This window comes from Andrena cerasifolii, chromosome 3 (genome assembly GCF_050908995.1).
Source record: "Andrena cerasifolii isolate SP2316 chromosome 3, iyAndCera1_principal, whole genome shotgun sequence".
NCBI classification, from domain to species: domain Eukaryota; kingdom Metazoa; phylum Arthropoda; class Insecta; order Hymenoptera; family Andrenidae; genus Andrena; species Andrena cerasifolii.
The window spans coordinates 6,610,521-6,636,319 of NC_135120.1; the positions used below are offsets into that span (position 1 = coordinate 6,610,521).

The 25,799-nt window shown below is 38.2% G+C and overlaps 1 protein-coding gene and 2 long non-coding RNA genes across 3 annotated transcripts; 2 read left to right on the forward strand and 1 right to left on the reverse strand.

Annotated features, from left to right (window-relative positions):
- Positions 1–3,463: 3,463 nt before the first annotated feature.
- Positions 3,464–25,546, reverse strand: LOC143367023 (fatty acid hydroxylase domain-containing protein 2). Its single transcript, XM_076808625.1, has 6 exons — positions 25,356–25,546; positions 10,363–10,492; positions 10,118–10,221; positions 9,719–10,046; positions 7,050–7,322; positions 3,464–4,822 (listed from the first exon to the last, which is right to left on the reverse strand). Exons 1-6 carry the CDS (start codon positions 25,435–25,437, stop codon positions 4,663–4,665), a joined length of 1,077 nt encoding a protein of 358 aa, XP_076664740.1. The 5' UTR covers positions 25,438–25,546; the 3' UTR covers positions 3,464–4,662.
- LOC143367119 (uncharacterized) lies at positions 6,574–7,183 on the forward strand. Its single transcript, XR_013084984.1, has 2 exons — positions 6,574–6,745; positions 6,924–7,183. It is a non-coding gene; the product is annotated as an uncharacterized LOC143367119 (long non-coding RNA).
- On the forward strand, positions 10,499–11,475 carry LOC143367124 (uncharacterized). Its single transcript, XR_013084989.1, has 2 exons — positions 10,499–11,025; positions 11,123–11,475. It is a non-coding gene; the product is annotated as an uncharacterized LOC143367124 (long non-coding RNA).
- Positions 25,547–25,799: the final 253 nt, after the last annotated feature.

The window sequence follows — 25,799 nt, forward strand, 5'->3', positions numbered from 1 at the left end:
TCGTCCCCTAGAGTATTGACTATCAGTAGAGTAACACCCTGTATGATACGTTGACCTTCGAATAACGTTGAATGTGGAAAAAGTAAGCCAGAAAAAGGGAGGCAGAAAAGTTGACAATTTTTGTATTTCTGTGAAAAATCTTTATTTCAGAAGATATTCAAAATGATTACCATTAACTTCGAGACATTTTCGAAAACGAAAAATAAAAGATTTCATTGCGTTTACGATTCTGGTTTGAAGCATGCCAATGAATATATTTACTCTCTCTTGGTTGTTTTGTGGTGTGGCAGGGACCTCGTTGTACACTTGATTTTTTATGTGACCCCGTAAGAAATAGTCAAGCGGTGTAAGATCTGATGATCGGGCTGATCAATAGATTCTTGAAACACGACCTATACAACGACTCAGAAACATTTCGTTACTGTATTAAACAGACGCCATGTTTAACCTGAATTCGCGCTCGGTATTAGAATGGGATGTTTTCGAGCAGTGGTGGTAGTTTATTTCTTAGGAAATCGGCGTACTTTTTTCCATTTAACACTGTGAGTAGCGCCAGTGAGTTTTCACACAAAGGGATTTGCATCCTCTGTTCGGTGATGGCGTGTTTTCACGTCGATACTTTCTAGAGAGCATCGTAAGTATTGTCCGAGAGCCACCCAATGTACACTTTGAAGTCAAGCCAAGCAAGGAGTTCGCATTTAATGCTTTGTACAAAACTTTCCCGGTAGATGCGACGCTCGGATGGGCGTGATTGATTTAGCCACGTTACGCACTTGCGACAAGTTGCCGGCGACCACGAGGTAAGTACACAGGGATATATGAGTTCGTACGCACTTGGTCGGGGCGAGCAACAAAGCTTTCTGGTCTCTTGTCGAGCAAGTTACCAGCAACTTGTCGCAAGTGCGTAACGGGGCTTGGAGTAACAAAATAAAACGAAAATCAAGAATAACGAATTTGCGGTGGAGGCTTCGTTTTTCAGGTATTAATGTTTGAAGATTCGGGCCAGATGCGCTTGAACAACGGCAAATCGGCTATCAACAGTGCGGGTTTGGTAGGTCTGTCTAGTGATCCTCTAGGCCAGGCCTGCCCTTTACGGTGCAAATACCTCCTGAAGTTCTGGGACCCGGGCAACAGCCGAGCGCGGGACTGTTACGTTGCTAACCACAGCATGGGCTAGGGGGGAACTGCATGAGTGTGCGTCCATGTGAAGTTCTGGGACCCGGGCAACTGCCGGGCGCGGGACTGTTCCAATGTTACCATCCGTGGTACGATCCTACATAGACCCACACTCATGCAGTTCTCCCGCAGCTCTCGCAACGGGTAACATTGGAACAGTCCCGCGCTCGGCTGTTACCCGGGTCCCAGAACTTCAGGAGGTATTTGCACCGTAAAGGGTAGGCCTGCTCTAGGCGCAGTGATCGGAACAACGTGTATCGTCGCTGATTGGTTGCCGCGATTTGGAGAAAAAGCGGAAGTAGACAGGGAAAGAAACTGTAAAAAAAGGAAGAGACAGAAAGAGAGAGAGAAATACTGATAGAAAGAGACAGAAAGAGAGAGAGAAATACTGATAGAAAGTGACAGAAAGAGAGAGAGAGAAATACTGATAGAAAGAGACAGAAAGAGAGAGAGAAATACTGATAGAAAGTGACAGAAGGAGAGAGAGAAATACTGATAGAAAAAGACGGAGAGAGAGAGAGAAATACTGATAGAAAGAGACAAAAAGAGAAAGAAATACTGATAGAGACAGAAATAGAGAAAGAAATACTGATAGAAAGAGACAGAAAGAGAGAGAGAAATACTGATAGAAAGAGAGAGAGAGAAATACTGATAGAAAGAGAGAGAGAAATACTGATAGAAAGAGAGAGAAATACTAATAGAAAGAGACAGAAAGAGAAGGAGAAATACTGATAGAAAGAGACAGAAAGAGAGAGAGAAATACTGATAAAAAGAGATAGATAAACATTTAGGTTATGTTATTTCCGGTTTTGCTCCAAAATGGCTGCGGTTGTACCGATCACTCCCTAGAGGATCACTAGGTCTGTCGAGCGACGTACAGTCCCCGTCGGAAACAAAGACGCGTGAGTATATCGACGCAAAAAAAGTATAGGGGCCGTCCTCGAATTACTTAAGGGTAATTTTAGCGATTTCGTACTCCCTCCCTCCCCCAGTATAAGAATTCGTAAGATTTGGTATTGTAACTCCCTCCTTACGTAATATTTTTTACACTTAATTTTTTCAGTTATTGAAATTCTGTTAAAGGTTTATATAATTCATTTAACTCGGTTTCGTGAAATTTAAACTAATACTACTTTTCTGGAACATTAATAATAGAATTTATATTTATTGAAAATTAGGTTGAAAAATATTACGTAAAACGCTACCCGACTCCCCCCCCCCTGTAAGAAAACGTAAGAAATTCGCGACTCCCTCTCCCCCTCCCCAAAAAGCCTTACGTAATTTAAGGACGACCCCATATAGTGATAAATGCGTCGTTCTTTTTGACGGCGACTGTACGCAGTACGAGGCCCTATGGCCTATACTGACCTACGCAACACCCACCGTTGATCACTGAATCTTCAAACATTAATAATTAAAAAACGATGCCTTCGCGGCAATTTGATTCAGGGGCGGATTTAGCATACTTAGCACCCCCGGGCAAGATTATCGTGGCGCCCCTCCAGGGGCACGAAAATTAATTAGCAGAACGGATATAAATGAATAAACGCATACAGCGGCGCCCCTACAAATTTGACGCCCCGGGCGGCCGCCCTGCCTGCCCCCCCTTAAAGCCGGCCCTGATTTGATTATTCTTAATTTTCGTTTTATTTTGTCACTTACAATTAGAATCACCGACTTCACCTTTTACTATCTGTTGTGAAACACTCTGTATATATACAAATACACGACTGCATTTTGTAGATTTCTCTGCATACAATATTCTTTGTACGCTACTGTCTTATACTGAGATGTTTTATTTTGTATATACTAAATACCATTAATATGCAAAAATTATAACTTCTTAATTGTTTTGGAAACTCGCATACTTATATACTCACATATAAACAATACGTCAGTAGGTCTGTAGTTTCACAATTGAAAAGGTCGATTCATATGAAGTAATGACAATTATTATAACAGACGAATTAAATAAATATTGCAATATGTACGTAGAATGTTTATACTGTTGCAAAGATAAAAACTAATTTATGCAATTACTCCGTGTACTAAAGCTCGTTTACGAATCTCATTTGTAAAGAGGAAATTCTGGACCGATCTTCCATTTCGTGTAATCTTCTTAAAGTTTGTGTTTCGACAAAATGTGGTGAAGCAATTCTTTAGCTATTTTTTGTACGTATGTAAAAAGCCATTCATATTGTTATGTTAATAAAACACAAATGCTTTAAAAGTTGATGTTGCTTAATTTTTTCACAATATTTACCATATAAAAAGAAACTTCGCTATATTCGATTTTTAGGTTTTATTAGTAAGCTTTTTATGTAGGTACATAAAATCAGTAATTGTGTGTAAATTACAAATTTCATACGGTTAATTAATTAGGATAATGTAGTGATTGCATAACTGACAGGTAGCAAGGGATTATTCTTTTTTTATTAAACGTGAAATTTCATTATTTTCCATTGTAATTTGTTTTAGGTGTGCTTCTGTTAATTGAAAAATATTTGTTTACAAAAAAAGTTCTAAGATTCAATCCCATAATTTCACTTGCCTGCTTCTATTGCGCGCGTAAATCTGATTGAGAAAAACGATTACTGATATTTCTGTAGACTTCAAATAACGTTACTGAAATTTATTCTCGAAATTCAAAGCTCTAAAGTGCACAACCATTATAAGTGACTTATAACAATAATAATCTACAGAGTAGTTACTTCTTTGCTACAATACTACAATCATAATACCATCTTAGACTAAATTTGCATTAAGTCATTGCTTTTATTATGGAACTGAATATAAAAATAGTTAGTTGTCATAAATAGTTTCATCTTAATGTCATAATTTAAATACAAACATAATTTCCTCGAGTAGACGCCTTTCAAAATATTGCTATATCGTATGAATATAATAAGATAATATTATTCAGATAAAATACTTGATACACTTCTAAGTTTTCCAATAGTGTATTTTGTCGTAAAAAAGATATTCTAATAATCTAAAATTCGTTAGTTAAAGTTACAGTAAAACTCTTATATAATATTCCGGTAATCTTTATATAGTTTTAGATACGAAAGAAGAACATAATACTCCATTAAACCTCTGAAATGACAGCGATTCTGTATACTTGAAAATATTGGTTAAAAGTATTCTCATAAAAACACATTTAATACATTGATGTACAAATAACGAACTCGTGATTAATAATATTACAATAACACCATCATAGTGCCCGTATAAACAGAAACTGCAGGTAAAATTGAGAGAAAAAAAAATATGCAATTTCTACGTAGGAAAAGCGTAGTCGACCAATGAATTAAATAATCGCAGGAAAAAAATATCAGATCTGAATGTATCTTGCTAATACAATTCACCCGGTTAATTGTCTTTGATCGTGAGTGATAGAACCAAAATATTTCAAACTTCCAAGTAGTTTACATTGGATTTTCATATTGAACTTTCATAGTTATCATGATGTTCCTCAAAATTCTTTTATTTAGATTTATATTTTACTTCATCTGGAAAAGCTTCTCTTGGTGGTAGCAAGTTAAGCATCACTACGTGACGCTGACAGGCTCTCGAATTACGAAATTGTGTGTCTGTTCCATGAATGCGGTCTAATACTCCCAGAACTCCGAAACATTGGTTAAACCTGGAACAATATATAATGATTTAAATAATCCATGCTCAGCTTAAAATAATAACTTTTATAATCTTGTCTAACATGAATTAACATGTTCAGTTCAGCAGCATTTCTTGACGATTTTCATACAGTGTGATACGGGTCAAGTATGCCCTGTACTGGACTAAAGAGTTGTTTCGTGTCTATTTTGATAGAAATAGTGGAAATGGGGACATTCCACGCGAAATCGGACACTTTTTGGAGTAAAATTTCGGATGTGGCTGAAATTTGAATATGTTGTAGTGTTTAGGGGTATATAAACATGTCTCGAAGGATTTTTGACAATTTTGAAAAATGTCGATTTTACAGCTGTTTGAAGGTAAGTGCTAACTTTTTTTTCTCAATAAATTATAACTGTGGAAGTAGTAAACTTACAACGCACTGAGCGACGCAGCGTCAACTTTCGGCAATTTTTACAAGGCCAATTTTAAAATGCCCATATTTTTGACAATTAGACTGAAGGGGAAGGATAGAACTATATTCTGTTTTTTTTCAGATTTTTAAAATCGCACCCGTTGTTAAAAAACTGCATTTGTTTAAAATAATTGCACAAAAATGGTTAAAAAAATTTGTTTCTGAAACTGAAATATTTTTTTCATAAAACTTCAATGTCTTTTCTACAAATCGCTGTAAACCTCATCTCCATACGTTTACTACTTCCATAGTTATAATTTATTGAAAAAAAGTTAGCACTTACTTTCAAACAGCTGTAAAATTGACATTTTTCAAAATTGTCAAAAATCCGTCGAGACATGTTTATATATCCCTAAAGACTACAACATATCCAAGTTTCGCCTAAATCTGAAGTGTTACTCTGAAAAGTGTCCAAAAAGAAAAATGTAAGTATACGGTAAACATATTACTACGGTAAAATTACGCTAAAATAACATAATCAAATTATACATTTGTAAGCATTCTTTCTATTGGGACCTGACATGGGGGCGGGGCCTATCCAAGATGGCGCCGATATGGGTACAAGATACATGTGCTGTATATGGGATAATGTAGTTTTCTGCAAAAATGTTCCTTTCTATGCAAAGTATTTGTGATTGGGCAGGTTCAAATCCCGTTCAGCGGAATTTTTGCAACGGCACGAGAACAGGTAGGGATTGATGTGTACCACGGCCGGCTCTAATACAGGCCACCACCTCGCCGAAATGGCAACGCTGTAATCAGTCCTATTTGAATTTTTCTGAACCTTTTCGCGCTGTATGTCACTGCCAGTCACTGCCGTCGTGGTTATGTATTGCTAATATGTTATTTTAATTTAATATTGATTTAGTGTATTTATAGAAGTGTAATTTGTATGTAGACAAAAAGTGTTGTAAATAATATATTACTGAAGTGTAAGAATTGCAAAAATAAAACAATACAGTGTGCAATAAACGATCATAACCTCCTTTTCTGTTGTCTACTCAATGAATGTTGAATAGGTAAATATTGATCCGTTTGTAAAACTGGTTCGGTTCATCCAATAACATATGCAGTATGTCTCATGCACTAGTTTGATCGGACCACGGTACGGCCACGGCCGTCTGGTACCGGTCTGAACATAGTCATCGGACTGATGGTTGTTCGAAATGCGGTGTTGCTACATCGTAGATGGTGGCCTGATTAGAGCCGGCTGCCAACGAGCGTTTCTACTTTCCGCCACCAGATGTCATGGTGACGGATGTCAGATCCCAATACACTAAGTAGTATACAATATGTAGGGTGTTCGGCAGCAGATAGTGAACAATGAAATGATTTAACCTAAGTAACAAAATAAACTGAAAATCAGCGCACGCTACAGGCGTGCGCTCCAAAACTGTGTGTGTAAAGTCTTCGACGTGATGCAAGTCAATCGCGCGTTCCCACAGCGCGAGTCTGACCTGAATTTTCAAACATTACTATGTAAGAAACGAAACCTTTACTTACTGCAATTTTGTTACTCTTAATTTCTGTTTAATTTTGTCATGTAAAATAACCAATTTAATGTTCTACTATTTGTTGCCGAACACCATATATGTATATGACTTCATGGAAATATGCATATAGTGGGTATATTTTTAATTCATTTCTTTAATTTTAGAAGTAAATAAACCCTGAGGATGAAGCTAGCGCGAGTCAATTACATCTCAGTCTGAAAGATTAATACGTACAGTGTGATAAATAATACAAGATCAAATGTCTATAAATCTATTACAAAATTACTTACTTTAAATGATGGAAATCGTGAGCTTCTGGAGATGGGAAGAACGGTAAATGGTAACCAGAGTGAGCATTCAACGTGGAGAGAATTGCAAGCGAGAACCAAAGCCAAGCAGTAGCCACGTGAGAACCTACGATGAAGACTCCCAAAAATGGTGGCAATAGGTTGGACCCAATGTGTTCTAAAGGGTGGCAATATAGCGACGTTACAGCTATAGGAGCCGTCCATTCATGATGCTGTTTATGTATATATTTATACAAAAAGCGGCTATGTAGAAATCTGTAATACAATTTTCATCGTTACACAATTATTCCATTTCTTTTTAGCATGGTAGAGGATAATCGTGTTTCAATCTACAAATGGACATCCCTCGGAGAAAACGTTCAATTGACAAAATTAAATGTAAGACAGAAAATCTATCTACTAGCACACACGTTTTATTTTCAAATATTCAAATAAAATTATAAATACAGAGTGTTTCATAACTAATGGTGCAATCGGAAAACTAATGATTCTGTTCGAACAAACGTTGAAAATGTAGAATAAAATTATTCTATACGAGGCTTCATTTGAATGAAAAATTATTGAAGACTTATCAAGTATGCTAGCATTTGATTATGCCTCAATTTAATTGACTTCGCTATAAATTATTGATATTTGTGCTCGTGTTTTTTGTATTTCATACTCAAAGCCAGGTAATAAAACAATCCGTTTACTTTCGAATAAACCTATTGATGAATTTAGAAATTTCTGAAAATGTTAGGTACTCATTCTGCCTTCATTGGCAGAAGCGTAATTACCATATGCACATAGCATGGGAAATGTATGTACTCATTTACTCCTAATTACTATATATACAGGATGTACACTAAGGTGGCTCTTATTTTCGACTTTTGAATTTTCTTCGGTGCACCCTCCAGAATAGTTCCAAATAATTAAAAAAAAATCCGTGTAGGGTTTGAGCTCGATCGGATAACAGGAAAATGTGCCTCTGGGCCCTTAAACATTTAAATCATTATTTAACAGCTCGCCAAGTCAATTTTATATAATATCCTCCAAATTATCGATTCAATAAAAAAATATCTCAAACAAAAGTTGTAGATCCAGACAAGGAGCATCTTTTATGTTGTATTACTTTTTCTCGTGCGACAAACAGTTTTCGAAAAAAGTCCGAAAAACTAAAAAAAAAACGAACTTTTTTTCCTCAAGTTTTGAAAGTTTAAATGCTTCTAGAACATTTTTTATTTATGAAGGCGAACAAAAAAAATGGAATTTTTATTTTCGAGGACTATTTTTTAAACATTTAAGGGAAGGGGGCATATACAACTTGACGGTGGCGCTGGCGTCGGCGAATTGGTTCGACGGTCGTGACGTCATCGCGCGCATGCGTGTACGTGGGTAGCCGGACCCACTCTAAACCGGCTACCGCCGGTAGCCGGTTTCCTCCCCACCCTGCCTGAACATGCTGTACACGAATGAATTTGTTTTCTCAGCAGCTACAATTATATGACGATAAAACTAAGGTGACCTTGATATCATGAAAAGTACAAACAATAAAAGAATTTGGAATAGCCCTTCTGGTATTTCTATAACCACTCTCGAACTATCCAATATTCAACTCAATGAATTTTCGCTAACACCAATATTTACGAAATTACCAAAATGGTTTCACGTGTATGGCCCACCCTGTATATATATGTACTCATAAATTCTTCAACCCCTATGTTCAATCACATTGCATTCAATTTTTTCAGTTTAACATATTCCTTGAGATAAATTCATTTATAAATTAAAGTACGTCATTATTAGTCAACCTACAATCATATTCATTAGTAATAAAACGTTCTCTAATGTGCGTTACAAATAGTTGAGGAAGAAAGTCAGTAGGGTATTTTAAGGGGGTATAGGACTATTGAACGACTGAAATCGACGGTTTCTTGCCGGTTGGATAGCTTAGATACCAAATAATCACCATACGGGCATTTTTCACAATTTTTTATGCACTCTTTTACAAGTAATGTAAAATAAAAAAATTGTCAGAATGTTGAAAATTATTCAAGTTATTCGAAGCCAAAGATGGCCCCGCGTAGCGCGCAGCTGTAATCAGTGTACATAGTCCAGGTGAACCAATCATCTAAAAGCAAAATGCTTTGGGGCGAGTAATTTCTACACTAACAGTTATCGTGTGAAATTTTGCTGGGCGAATTTAAACGAAAATTGTAAAACTTACACACGAATCAATTTCTTCCCCACATTTTTATGAAAAAAAATCGTCTTTAATCAGTTACAAAATGTTTCACAAACATCCAATGTCGATGCGGAAAATCCACGCGACAGAGAATGGAATTCTACAGCTTCAGCTAAAATTTTAAATGAAAATATTCATTCATTCAAGAGTTATGATGTACACCGTGTTGGAAAATATAGTTTCGAGATAAACGGCTTCAAAGCGTAGCCCCCTACGCCAGTACCGCTCTGCGAGGCCGTTACTCAACGGAGCACTCAATTACGTTCAGCGCTATAATTTCCCTAATTATTCGAACTTCTTCACGAAACATTGTTGTAAATGTTCACGAAGCATGGCACTTTCGGAATTAATAATAATAAAAAAAATCGATTTTTCTCAAGATTTCAATAGTCCTATGCCCCCTTAAGGGCATGAAACAGTCACGTACCTGTGCGAGTAATAAAATCCAATTTCCTCACATAATATGTGAATGGCGATTTCAACGAGTACCCAGTGGAAGGTCGGCAATTCGCGCATAGGGGGGTAACCGCGCCATTCCATAAACTGATAACTGACGTACGCTACAGGAACTCCGACAATGATCTGATTGAATACTACTTGAGCGATTACTTTGCACAATTCTCTCGTGTCGACAGGCTCGTTTGTGCCCGGTTGTATTTTGTACCTCCGTAAAGCAGCTGGTCGATTAGTTATGTCTAGGATCATATAAATACCGCCGAACACCCAGTAGACGACAAACGTCAGTCCCAAGGATCCTGAAACAGATCGAGCCGTTAACGAATCCGCACAGTTCTCGCTGGCGCCGCCTGCTGGCCGTCTTCCGTACCATAAACCCAGAGCAGCACCGGGTCGTCCCCGAATTTGTCTAAGATTTTGTCCCATTGCGCTTGCCAGAAATCACCGGAAGCACCCCAGAATCTCTGCAAATGCCTGAAGGAGTAAAACAGATGCGGTGTCAGTGTAATGATCGTGGCTGTCGATTCTTCGAAACAGTGGAGTGTTCGAAATTTCGTCCACATATTTTAGAAACGTAAGAAGTCATGTTGGTATACCTTATTTGAGAAAATTTACCATGTTAGTGAGTTGCAGAATGCGGCGAATCCGATTACTACGGTGCCGATTACGAAAAGGACGCTTCTCAAACTCGAAAGGAGAGTCGGAGGTGTTTGATTCTTACAACCGTCGCCGCTTGCAGCCGTCACTGCAACATTCAATTTTTAATTAGTGATTTCTAAGTACATCTGTGCGATCCGTAACTGAGAACATGAAATAGTCGAGTAGCAAAATTCTAGAATTCGTCCAGAAATTGATATGATTAGTATGATGTCCATTTGAGTACCGTCAAATCACAGCACTGCAATTGTAATGTTTGTGATATTATTGAATATTGTAATGAAAGCTATGAAATAATTACTCGCACCATTGGCACGATAAAATGTGCGTAAATTTTTTTAATGAAATACAATGTGCGACGTAGTTATAGAGATAGGGTAAACTCGGGTAAGTCCGTGATAGTTTTAGAATTTGACTATTAGCTGCTAATATTTATATGTTCTGAAAGTGTGTCTTGGATATAATGATAGGTCAGACATCAGAGAAACACATAATAGATTAACAGAAATTTACTCCGTATAGTTTATTGAAAATATACAAAATTCAGTTGTCATGACATGCTCTGGTTACTCCGTGATAGCTCTGGTTACTCCGGGTTAGTACTCTGGTAACTCCGTAATAGTTCTCGCTAGCCCGTGATATGGCCATCAACTACTTTTTTATATTATTTTACATAAGTTTACATTATTTTATATTATTTTACATTAGTTTACATTAGTTTACATTAGTTTACATTATTTTATATTATTTTACATTAGTTTACATTATTTTACATTAGTTTACATTATTTTATATTATTTTACATTAGTTTACATTATTTTATATTATCTTACATTAGTTTACATTATTTTATATTATTTTACATTAGTTTACATTATTTTATATTATTTTACATTATTATTATTATTATTATTATTAACGGGAAACCCTTTAGTGTTTTGAGATACAAAATTATTACCATTACTACATAGAAAGATAAAAATAAGAGAAATAAATAATATATATATACATAAAATAATAACATAAAATAAAATAAAATAATATAAAATAAAATAAAATAACAAAGATAAATTAAGATGAGATAATGATAGATAACAAAAACATAACATAAATATTATTGTTATTAAATGATTGGATTGACGCATAGGAGACCGAGTAGACATCTGAGTTTCAACACCGTGGCCTATGGTAGCAAAAGATGTTGAAGAACAGGATGCTGAAGTTGGGGACATTACCTTTCTCCTGGGATCATTCCTTGGTGGAACTCGTTCTTTATTTGAACGGGGGGATTGCAGAATATCCGTGGAGGAGTTTAGTGTTTCCTGAGCATTAGGCCGCGTCCAGATCTGAACCGAACGGCGAACCGAACGCCACTTGAGACTCCCTAATGCCGCGTTCCTACGTCTGGAACGTACTATTGCGAGATGAGAAGAAACAAGACTACCCCCGAGCTGAAATGTCACAGGGGCAAGGGGAATCGCACGCTCGCTCCACCTTACCCCCTCCAAGAAGTCCTACTTTTCGGTTCTTAGCGGCTGTTCATTACCGCGGATTGTTGAGATTGGTTTCGTTCGCGTTCTTCGTCACGGGACGAACTGTGTTGGAGGGGATAGGCGACGCGAGCGGGCGATTCCCCTTGCCCCTGTGACATTTCAGCTTGGCGGTAGTCTTGTTTCTTCTCATCTCGCAATAGTATATTTCTAGCGATTTTCGCCAGTTTAGATAGAGTCTCGTGGCTCGCGACAGCTAAAGATTCAAGGACAGAGAGTGCTTAGAGTAGTGCAGACCGAAGGTCTGCTTGTTTTTATAAATGAAATACATGCAAATATACGCAGCGGCTGCTTGATCTGCGGCCATGGTGCTCGTGCGAACGGTGAAACTATTCTGAGAGTCCCGTAGACATTTCGAACCGTAGGCGTAGATAGGCTTGGGAAGGTCTGTGGGACACTCTTGGTTTATCACCAACTTGTCTTGCTTCTTAAAACTACTTGACACCCCCTCCCCCCCCCACCCATGGCAAGGAAGACAACGAGTCATGGTAGTGTGAGGAGCAGGGATGCACCACTACAGTTGTTTACCCTATGTGGGTGAGCCATTCCTTTGATGATTCGGGACTTTACCGACATCGGCTGGGAACAGCCCGAACATCTCGGCGAGCCTGACTTTCTTTTGGTTGAGGGTCCCGAGGCCCCTTCCTCGATGTCATATGGCAGGGGATCCTTTAGTCTGTACTACTCTAAACACTCTCTGTTCTTCAATTTTTAGCTATTGCGAGCCACGAGACTCTGTCTAAACTGGCGAAAATCGCTAGAAATATACGTTCCACACGTAGGAACGCGGCATTAGGGAGTCTTAAGTGGCGTTCGGTTCGCCGTTCGGTTCAGATCTGGACGCGACCTTAGGTTCTTCATGTGCCAGTGTCACAGGCCCTGTGATCGCTCCGTAACAAGAGATGGAGCTATAGCTTCATCTGTAATAGCAGCTTTGTTTAGTGGAAAGATTCCTGTCTTCCGAAAACTGCTTATTATTGTGCTCGAAATGAAAGTAGATAGCCAGGCTGGAGCGAGCAAACTATTGAAATCAAATCTGTTGAGTTTCTCTCCAGGATGCTAGTGCATATATTCGTCCAGTTCCTTCCTCCAATGGCTCTTTAGATGTCTGAAGGTGAAATCTGACGGCACGTGGATCGGCGAGCTTCGCACGAGACTCGCCGAGCCCACGCGCCGTCAGAACGCTCACGGCTCGCCGTCTCACGAGACTGGACCTGCCGTCTCGGGAGCCTGGGCGAGCCTGGGCGAGCCTCCGAGTCCCGCACCTTGAGAACGCTCATAGATCGCCGATTCGCGAGCCTGGATGAGCCTGGACTAGCCTGGCCGAGCCTGGGCGAGCCGTTTCGGGAGCCTGGGCGAGCCAAGCCTCTCTCCGACTCCCGCACCGTGAGAACGCTCATGGATCGCCGATTCGCGAGCCTGGACGAGCCTGGACTAGCCTGGCGAGCCTGGACTAGCCTGGGCGAGCCGTCTCAGAAGCCTGAGCGAGCCGAGCCTCTCTCCGACTCCCGCACCATGAGAACGCTCATAGATTGCCGATTTGCGAGCCTGGACGAGCCTGGGCGAGCCTGGACTAGCCTGGCCGAGCCTTGGCGAGCCATTTCGGGAGCCTGGGCGAGCCGAGCCTCTCTCCGACTCCCGCACCGTGAGAGCGCTCATGGATCGCCGATTCGCGAACCTGGACGAGTCTGGACTAGCCTGGGCGAGCCTGGCCGAGCCTGGACTAGCCTGGGTGAGCCTGGGCGAGCCGTCTCGGGAGCCTGAGCGAGCCGAGCCTCTCTCCGACTCCCGCACCTTGAGAACGCTCATAGATTGCCGATTCGCGAGCCTGGACGAGCCTGGGCGAGCCTGGACTAGCCTGGCCGAGCCTGGACTAGCCTAGGCGAGCCTGACCGAGCCTGGGCGAGCCGTCTCGGGAGCCTGAGCGAGCCGAGCCTCTCTCCGACTCCCGCACCTTGAGAACGCTCATAGATTGCCGATTCGCGAGCCTGGACGAGCCTGGGCGAGCCTGGACTAGCCTGGACTAGCCTGACCGAGCCTGGGCGAGCCGTTTCGGGAGCCTGGGCGAGCCGAGCCGAGCCTCTCTCCGACTCCCGCACCGTGAGAGCGCTCATAGATCGCCGATTCGCGAGCCTGGACTAGCCTGGACGAGCCTGGGCGAGCCTGGGCGATCCGAGCCGTCTCGCCGAGTACCGCGCCGTGAGAACGCTCATGAATCGCTGGTTCGCAAGCCTGGACGAGCCTGGGCGAGCTTGGCACGAGACTCGTCGAGCCCACGCGCCGTCAGAACGCTCATGGCTCGCCGACTCGCGAGCCTGGGCGGGCCTAGGCGAGCCGAGCCGTCTCGCCGATCCACGTGCCATCAGATTTCACCTTGAGACGCAAGGAAACATGGTATCTGGTATTTGCCATCAGAATTTCTCGAACAGCACAATCAGAAACGCAGGCTCGGGCGCACGAGAAGTACGAACTTAGAATTTATTGTATGATAATTTCAAGAGTGACTTGTTAAAGTGTCATTTTACCATCACATACCTGCAGTTTGAACTTTCCATTTATCTTCTAAAGCACATACAATACATAAACAAGCGATCGTCCACAAACAGCACGAACAATTTCACGAATAATGCACTGCCGGAACAAAATGCTCTCTCACTCTATCACACTAACTTCAATTAACTGATTATTTTACCACAACGTAAACTAGAAGACCAACGCTGTCTGTTAGTTTTTGTTCCATCTAAATTGGCTCAGTCAAATTCGAGTTACAGGGAAATGAAAAAGTGTCACGGAGTGACCTGTACCACGAGCTTACCCGAGTTTACCCAACAGCGGTCCCTCGTTGCGCGCATGCGTTTCTGCTCGTTATGCATGTATATATGCGAAGAAGTAATTCCCTCATAATACACTTTTTTTCATTTACATCGCTCGAGTAACAATAAGGCGGTAAGACTTAAGCCTCGTGGACATTGCCAAACAACTTGCGACATTTATTGCGCAAGCAACTTGCACGAGTGTTCATACCACGGCAATTTTTCCCGACGGTTCTTGCCTCCAAGTTATTGCGAGAGAAATCTCAGGCAGTCTTGCCACCGTTTCTCATATCGCATACGAGAGCTAAGGGATCCATCTCGATTTTGAACTGGACGACTAAGGTCTGACTCTTTTCAATCCTGTGTCCCTCAGCGAGGCATCTTCAAGGCACCTTGCTACTTGTTCGGTCTTATGGGGCACAAAGGAGGCCCAAAGCGAAGAGAAATTAATTTAACGTTTGCAATTTGCAATTCCTTATTTTTGGAGGAACGTTTCGTCAACATCTGCCTGCCAGATTTCTAAAGGTCGACACTCTTCGTTTTGAATTAATCCGTCTATTGGCTCCGTTGCATGGGCGGATTGTCGACATGGCGACTACGAATCAGCACGTAAGGTTCTACCTACACCGCCGTCGGCTCGCGGGGCAATAGGTTCAGTCATAAACCGCGACCCTGACGAGACACTTCAGCGATCCAATCGACTTATAGTTTTTGAGAGCCGGCTGGTTGCATTTTTCCACTCTTTCGTTTCCTCTCGCCCGTTGTCGGGTTCTCTCACTCTCGTCCGCAGGCTTCCAAGAAGTGGTGGGGATAGTCGCCGGGCTGTCAACGGGAGGTAAAAGCGAGCTCATAACGGGAATTTACTGTAGCTCCAAAATGAGTGGGGACTCACTAGAGTCCCACGTAAGGAAGTCTTTAGGAGTCTTTCGGTCGTGCTCCTGCTTCTAGCTGCTATCCAGCTTATTTGAAATATAACAGAAAGGGTTTTAGGGCGCTTTCCTTTTCCAGGCGCGAGCTCGAAAATGATTAGAGAGAAAGAAAGAGAGAATGGAAAAAGACTCTCCGTACACAACACCCTAATAAATGTTAGAAGAAACATGGGTCAGCAATACATCAAAGGTTGTATTTGTATGAAAAAAATGAATCATACTGTTTAATAATTATTTAAACCACCAATTCAGATTTCACGTGAAAAAAAACGAATTTTAGAAATCATTATTAATATTTTTGTTTCTAATTCCTTAAACAATTATTGATAAAACTTTTACCATTTGCTAGATCGAATTAAATGAAATAACTTTTGCCTCGAAACTTTGTTTCTATATCTTACAGATTTCGAGTTACAAAATAAAATAGAAAAATACCCGAATTTTAAGGGGTTAATTTTAACCCCTTAGAGTGGATTTGAGCAACAAAAGAATTGCGTTGTACTCAGAGGATCATCCCCTACATATTCACAGTTTTAGAATTTTTTAAATTTCCAGGTTCGGGATCTTCCCTTTGAGCGTAAAAAAACGATGAAAATAGTTTTAACAAATTACTAAAGAATATGAAATAACTAAAACATGCCCGGGTCAATGCAATATTCTTATATGTTTAGCTTATGTAGTATGTTAATGTGACTTGAACAGGCAATCATCTAATTTATTATTGTAAGGAATGGTTTTAATATCAGCTCATCGTGTTCTAAATTCGCTTTTCGCTAATTAATAGTTATTCTCGTTAAGTATCGTACTTGACCCCCAACGAACTTGGCATAAATATTAATGACGACCGATAAGGGAAATGATAAATGCGTTTCGTTTATTGAGCATTATCCCGCACGAACGGGCTACGCGGAAAAATTCGCCATTATTGACGGTCGGAAGCGATAAAATGCAGCAGACAGCGTTTGCATAACAGGACGTTGCACAAGATAACCCGGATTCTATCGACAATGCGCTGAACTACCACTCGACTTCAGCCCTTTCAAACACGCGATTACGTGCAATTACCGTTTTTAGCGCGTTCGCAGTCAAGTAACAAAAGCGCCCTAGTAGCACAATATATTGAATGCACATACATCCAATATTAAAAAGAGGTTCAATAGCTTTCTAATATTTAAATATACATACAATATTTATTCTAGATTAAGAAGCAAATATTTTTTCCAAATATACTGGAAATATTCATTTTATATTAGAAAACAATATTTTTGTCCAAATGTAAATAAAATATTTATTTAATATTAGAAACAAAATATTTTTTCTCGAATATTCGGGAAATATTCATTTTATATTATGAACAAAATATCTTTGTCCAAATATAAATAAAATATTTATTTAATATTAGAAACAAAATATTTTTTCCGAATGTTCGGGAAATATTCATTTTATATTATGAAAAATACATATATTTCAAATATAAAGTAAATATTTATTTAATGGTGGAAACAAAATTATAAAAAAAATATATTTTTTCAAATATAAAGTAAATATTTACTTTACATTTTTTAAATATTAATTTAATATTTCATGAATATTTATTTCACATTTTCTGAATATTTACTTTACATTTTTTAAATATATATTTTACATTTCCTGAATATTTATATCGGAACTCTGAATATTATTTTCACATTTCCAGAATATTTGCTTTATACTTTCTGAATATTTCTTTTATATTCCACGAATATTTAGTTCATATTTTCAAAACTATACCATTTCTTAAAAACACCATAAGTCTTGACTGAGAACACTTTTATTAAAATTCGATACACGTTTTAAAAGCAGAATATGTATTCTTTAGCAACCTACTGGAAAGTACTATAACAAAAATTCGGTTTCTTCATAATAAAATAAAAACGAAAGTCACTCAAATACGCAGATAAAAAATATGGGGGCCTAATATGAGACCCACTTTGTTTTTTCCTGAAACTTATTTTTTCTTTCTTTTTTTATAAAGTCGGCATGTGAAATCTATTTTCTAACTAGCGCAGTCTTCGTGGGCCCACCACCGAAGCTAAAATTTTATATTAGAGGTCCTCCCCCCCCCCCTCTCCCAACCCCCCAAAATTTCGGTTCATTATGGTGGTTTGGTTACATCGTAGTACAGCCGTAATTCTTTATTTTAATTGTTCAAAGCTTCTTACCCTTTCGATGTTAAAAAGCGATTTAATACTTTGAGTGGCGCAAGATTTGGAGAAATGCCCCTTCAAGCCGGTGAAATTTTTCGAAGTGATCGCTTCTGTCGCGCAAGTTTTGCTTAACTCACCCCGATGTAACATTCAGGCACACTCGTACGATACTTCTGATGATTTCCGGAATATATCGACGAGAAAACACACTAACACCGCGCATGGGATGCAAATTCCTCGACGTGAAAGCACGCCACCGCCAGTAAAGTGTTAATGTTAACCCATAAGTAAAAATCGGCAAGTACACAAATACCAATGCTATATCTATATAAATACTGCAAGTAATATAATTATTATACAGATGAAAGTCCATTTCATTTATTTCAATGATTTTTTTATATGTTGTCAGGATCATGATTCTGATCAATTTCTTCCTATAAGTATACATTAGGGCGGTGCGAAAAATTTAAATTTGAATTTTCAGTTGGCCTAGGTGCAGGATAGTTGTCTTTTGATTAACCAAACACAACTGTAACAAAATTTTGGAAAAATATTCATTATATGATTATATTTTTAGGAGAAAAAGGAACCTGCAGACATGAATATTTTTCCAAAATTTTTTTACAGTTGTGTTTGGTTAATCAAAAGACAACTATCCCGCACCCAGGCCAACTGAAAATTCAAATTTAAACATTTGCCTATCTTAATACATAAAGCAGAAAGCTTCTAATATGTTTGTGTGTTTGTCTGTCGCCCAAAAACTTTCGAACGATAAACTCTGGGATCACAAAATGTGCCTCAGCTAATTATGGTTGACTAATCCAGATGAATGTAACTATTTAAAAAAAAAAATAAATAAATAGTAAAAAAAAATTTTTTTATAAAATCAGAATCTAAATTTCGGGCGAAGCCGAGTATTAAAGCTAGTATAGTATTATTATATAATCATTTTTAGGAGAAAAAGGAACCTGCAGACATGAATATTTTTCCAAAAATTGTTTACAGTTGTGTTTGGTTAATCAAAAGACAACTATCCCGCAGCCAGACCAACTGAAAATTCAAATTTAAATTTTCCCCTATATAGTATCGCTCCGCCCTAATGCCTAATGATATTTGCAAACATTGGGTGTGCAACAAGTCAACAAAACACCAATGGTCTATTTGTAAAAATTAGAAATGTTAATAATTAGTCAACTAGCCTCGGTCTCCCCTACTCAACTGATTGATACTCATGAGTACATATCGAACTTAGTTGCACCGTTACACTGACAATATGTAGACTACTACTAGTAGTGAGAAGAAGCCACACTTTACATGATTAGGTACACGGGCGTTACGTGTTACTTGTGACGCATGAACGTATTGTTGATACCGATTCTAAATCAAACCTGTTGGATTCATGATCTATAATCTATGACATCCAGCTTCTATATTACGCAAACAAATTACTGAAATGAATCGAAAACAAGTCTATCATTACGATTACGATACGTTAATAGATAAAACAAGCTGCAGGGGAGTGCCTCCAGTAACCCAATTGGTATGCCCTGATCTTTTTATGGTAATGCGTTAGACATAATTTATAATGTTGATTTTATTAAAGAGATAAACAGTTTTGGACTACAGTGAAATGCAAATATTCTGCACAGATATAATTTTTAGCTCCGTTTTGTAAGGGAAAGCCGAACCAATTTTGAATAATATACGACCAAAATGCTATGAAATGAAAAGACGAAAGTATGATCAAAAAACATTTTCTTTATTTCTAGTGATATTTGCAAGACCAATTGTATTGTTTTTATATGCATATGCTTTTAGATAGTATTTTATCTAAGTAACGTGTGGCAAGAAAAAGAATACACGTGGTAGCAAGTATATAATTTAATCAACAGTCATGGTGCCCGTAATGGTAATAACAACATAACGTTGAGCCACCGACTCATTCCAATTTCCTTTTACGTACTTTTAATCGATAATTTAGCTTCCAAAGTTTTGAAAGAAATAGAGACTAAATTATCATAATGATTACTTCAAATCTTCTACAATTTATATTATCCAATGAGAATCGCATGTACTGTACATATAAATCAATTTCAATTCGTATTTCGTACCATGATTTTTTTAAGAAACCTCATCAGACGATATTTTATCATGCGAATACGTACCTATAACAATAAATGGTGTTTTATGATTTTTACTAGCAAAATATACCGACGCTTCGCTTCGGGCTTAAGAGATATTAAGGACTCTATGAAAATAAATTTCACCCCTTTGGGGACGGAATTTCTAATGGACGCCTACGTTATAAAAACAATGCACCAATTTTCACGTTCCTAGGTTAAACGGTTTGAGCTGGGCGCGTTGGTTGATGAGTCAGCCAGTCAGGACTTCTCTTCTTTTACATATATAGATTAAAAACTTTCTGCTCTCTTATAGCAGAAAACGAAAACAAAAGGAAAACTGCAATAATAATAAATGTAAAAATTTAAAAGTACTTAACTGGAGTAAGCGAAAACAAAAACTTTCTTCTCTCAAACAGAAAAAAGAAAACCGAAGGAAAAAATGTGTCAGTATTCTGTCCACAACAAATTGGAAAAGTAAAAATTAATAAAAAAAAATTATTCGATAAAAAATCAAGATCACCTCATTTTTCTTTTAATGGAACTGCATATTTTTTATACACCTATTGATGCATCTTTATATTCTCTTTAAAAAAGTATTGGGGTACTTAGGTCGAAAACTGATTAGTTCAGAAGCTATGAGTTTTGTCCCGAACGCCCAGTCCCCCATATACGCGAAACACTGTGTGCCGAGCGCGCGCCGCTTAGGTACTGCGAGCCGACTAAAGGTCGTCGCTCATTTGTCAAACCGGGGTCACTCCGGTTAGGCCCGTTTCACACATTCACGGCACGGCACAGCACGGCGCGGCGCGGCACCGTTTATACGGTAAGAGGAACGGCCACCGTGACGTGTGAAAGGTCCCTATATGATCTTCGTTCCCTTTACCGTATAAACGGTGCCGTGCCATGCCGTGAATGTGTGAAACAGGCCTTAGACGGGTTGAAAAAAACGATTTATTTTTTTAAAACATTTTTCGAAAGTACATATCCTCAAAAACGTACTGTTAAATTTTCATGGAAAAATTTCGATTATTTTTGCTTCTACAGAGGCATTATAAGGAGCGCGGAGCCCTCTATAGATGAAAACTTTGAACGCGTTTTTTTCAAAACGTCATTTTTCCACATCGTCAAGTTAAAATCTATCCAACCGATTGCTTTATAAATTTTACTACTTATTCTGCACACCTATAACTCTCGCAGGGACTACAACAAAGTATTTTCATTGAGTCTAACCTACTTTTAAAATCGAAAATAGAAAATTAAAAAGCCGAAAAACATTTTTCTTGTATTTTGCCCGCCATTTTTTGCTAATTTCGAAGATAAATCACTAATTATACTCCGAGCGATAGCGACAGTCATACTGATAAAGAATCTGTTTGGATTTTTGGTGTCAGATAAGTCTAACAGCTGAAATTGCCTGCACGAGCGTGGCAAGAATTTTTAAACATGTCATCAAGACCGCTTTCAAAAGAATTTTAAAAGCAATAATTTTATTCCTTTTATATGTTTTATTTACTGCAGAAATGTAGTTTAATAAATAGAAAAAAGTTTTATTCCATTATTATAATTCTTTTCGTCGCAATAAATTCCTGAAAATCACCGAATTTATCGGCGCGCTAACCGAAATGAAGGCCGCTGCTCACTTATTATCAGTGATCGTGTCAGTTCCGTACGGCGTGCCATTGGTAAAGAAGAAGAGAGCCTCTATCCCCTCTTTTTCTTACCAATGGACGTTGACACGGAACTGACACGTTCACTGACAAGTGAGCGACGACCTTAACTGTCCCTTCGATGAATTGTTTCTGCTCATACGGTTAGGGTAATAAACGATCATTAGAAGCGCGAATCCGTCGCCGACATCAACATCTAGACGATATAGGCATTGCATCTACTACAAAGAACTTGTATTGGAATCGATGACTCCCTTAAACTAATTTTAAGACACTCGCAGAACGCCCCTAGCGATAGAAAGTGTAAACACTTAGTCATTCGCCTACTTAGTGTTCCTTCTCGAGAATACTTTCTCGAGAATTTCTCAAGAAATTTAATAATTGCTTATTTCTCATTTCTCGAGAAATTACGGTATTTCTCGAGAAACTTAAGGCCTCAGATACGCCGTATTTTCTCCCCCAAAATAGGAGCTGTGTGTTTTAATGCAAGTGGGAACTGACTACTTACACGTGCGTTTTACATGCTGCGTAGTTCTACGCCACACGCGGCGTGCAACACGCGACGGTTAAAACAGCCGTGTATCTGAGGTGTAAGTCCAGGAATCTTGTATACTATTATATAAAATTGAATTTGCATACTTTGAAATGCGGTTTCTCAGTAAATATGAACTGTACCCACAAGTGTGTTACATTACTTTGTTCGTCTTGGCGAGACGAAGGTTCTAACGTTTTTATTTCTTTTAAATAATGATTTTTAAATAATAGTAGATCGCGACGCGACCGCCAGGCGGCGACCGGGCGAGCGTTTCTCGCTTGCGAAATAGCACCGCGGCGGGAATAAGTAGCCGAGGGCTCTCGAGTTTACATATTGCAGATTGTGAATCAGTCACGCTAATATTTCCGGCGAAACCGAGACGGGAACGCTGGTATTATTATAAATCTCATTTATTTTCGTAAATGAATTTTCAGTTAATTCACATTGTGTATTACTAAGCAGTTAATCGCAAACGTATAAACACATCTACTGTTTATAGTAAATGTTATCAATGCATATCGAAGTGAGATAATGCGTTTGGTGTTTTTGTGTTCGTTGCGATTTACGAGGATAAGGAATCCATTAAAAAAGCACCGACTAAAATGACTTTAGATTACATGTGGAACGATGAATACGCATATTAAAATTGCTGAAATCTTATTAGTAACATTAGAACCTACATGAATAATTACAATAGAAAATCTCAGTAGAGAAGATCCGATATTATTGATTGGTGAAGGTGCTCTTAAATTCTTATTTAACAATTTAGAAAAATTGTATGCCTACTGAATTAAGTAATGAGTATTGCTATTAAAGAAGAATTATCGAAAAGAAGAGATAAGACTCTTGTATACCTTCTAAAAATTTTGCAAGATCCAGAATCTCATCAAAAAGATTCAGAAGACGCATTTTTTCGTTTAACATCCAAGACAGATGTGTATAAGACGGCAAAACAAATTCTAAGTAGATTTTTGGGAAAATAAGCATGATTCTCCTGAAAATACTGAAAAACTTATAAATCCTCAGACTGAAGAATAACCATTAAGAAAACAATTAGAGTTAGCAATCGCAGATAGCCTCCAAGAATTTAGTGTCACGCAAGAAGAAGATAAATTCCGGACTTTAACCCTTCATTGATACACCTCTTTTTTCGATCAACTTTGACGTACCTGGGTGGCTCACACCCAGAGCAATTTTTGAACGACTGCCATTCTCATCTAAAGAATCCAATTGTTATGAAAAAAATAATGGGAAATTTTCAAGGTCTCCAGAATGTATTCCAATAGTTTTTTATTGAAATTTTATCACAGTTTTTGTGGAAAAAATCTACATTACCATATGTCGAGAAAAAACGAAGACAATCTTTAAAAAAATTATAACTTTTACAAATTTCAATATTAGAAGCTAAAAATTTACAGGGTTGTTGTTCAGATATAATATTTTGAGAAAAAAGAATAGTTTATAAGTCAACTTTGGAGGAACGGTATTTATTTGGCATATAGAAGGTACAGAACGTCAAAATCAGCTTATGGGTGGATCCCACCCAGTGTCAACGAAGGGTTTTAATAAAGGAATTTCATACTTTTGATTCCATTGAAGAAACGGCACCAATTTGCACTCACTTTTTGATTTCTTACATAGGTTCAAGCCAACATCCACTCGAAACGAAAGAAAAAAGATTGGCTAACATTAGACGCACTGTGTTTTTTAAAAAACTATTTTAAGACAAAAAAGTAATGTCCCGCCTTGCACAAATTTTGTATTAAATAAATAAATTTATCAAGTATATTTAATATCCGTTTTTTCATTTACACAAGTTTTGTGTAAATTAGGCAGGAATAAACATTTAGTTTTCTTGCACTTTTGATAAATATTATCAACATTATTCCAAAAATATAAAATCTGCAATATTTTTTTTAATTTTTCAATAATTCTCGAGATATACAATGTACAAGCTGATTCCTCATTTCTCGAGAAACGAAAAGTATCGAGAAATCAGGAACACTCAGGCGCATGATACGTTATTAATGAGCTGAATCACCATGCGGTCACTCCATGCAAAAAAAAATAAAAAGGGTAGGTAAGTTTTTCAGGTACTTTTCATTAAATTTTTGGCACAATTCTTAACGATTTTGTACAATCAGTACTTGTCAGAATCAGTGAAACAAATTTCTGAATAGAACTATGTCTATTCTCAAAAATTTCTTATTTTAAAACAATCGATCAGTACCCTATAATAATAAATAATAATAATAATAATTATAATAATTGGGAGACATTAATCCTAAATCGTACTGTTTTCACATTAAAAAAAAATCGTTATGATGAGTAGAAGTTGTTAATTTTTTGTCGTTTGAGTTTATTAAACTGTTTATTCTGTTAATAAACAGTTGATTACTAGGCTATCAACAAAATATAGGGGCAAATATTTTTTTATTATTCATGACTTCTAATAGTGGGCAAAAGTTGCCTTTTACAAAGTTATTTAAGCTGTGAAAGCTTGACCTTGATCAACAAATTTTTTGAGGTGCCGCAAGCCATTAAAAAATTCATATCTACTGATTGTGTGACTTTTGACTGGCTTGCGGCACCTCAAAAGGTTTGTTCATTAAGATACAAACTTCCACAGCTTAAATAACATTATAAAAGGCAACTTTTGCCCACTATTAGAAGTCACGAATAATAAAAAAATATTTTGCCCCTATATTTCGTTCCACCCTATTGATTACCACTAATTCTGTTTCGTTTTCCTCGCTATTTTTAATGCAATAAACATTTGTTCTCAATGGATACGATTCAGACAAATTTACCATACCTAGGTCAGCCTTTAGTAGCAACGTGACACGTGCGTTTCATATTACATAAACCCCCAACTTCCTTATCTTATTTGCTGATTTAACTTCTCCCCAATTTCCTCACATAAATCAACAAACAAATCACACCGTTTAAATACATTCAATGTCACGTTAATCCGTGATGAACGGAATACGTTGGAACCACCACTGTATTATTATGTACACCAGCGTTGAACGTTAGGAATTAATTTATGTACCAATAAGGGTCGAAAGTTTTCACTGCGAGATGCACGATTCGCGGTTGCACGAATTTGAGAAACGGTTCGAACAATGCGAGAGCACGCTTAACTCACGTTTCCCGGCCGGCTCTTCTCGGTATTGTCGCCTTTGTTGTTGCATACCTTTTCTCCGGAACATCGTCCCAAGCAACGCCATTGTGAAACAGGTCCCACGAGGATCGGACAGAGAGAAGCACTGTTTTGAGATTCACGCTCGTTTGGCTACGAACGGCATCCCATCGTCAAGTGACACACACTGACCACAAACGATGATGTTTGATCGCCGTCTACGCTTCAGACAATAATCGCCCCCTCCCCTTGGCCCTTCCACTCGCCTTTTTGCTCGCGGCACTTAATTTTTTGCGGGCTTATGCAAATATTAGATCGCCGTGAACATTCTAGTCGGCCGGTGGTGAATATAATAAGGTAGGAATTCCAGTTTTGGAAATATATACACGCGCAGAACCAAACGTTGTAAATATATGTATACCGTAAGGTTGTGTAGAAGAACAATTTTTT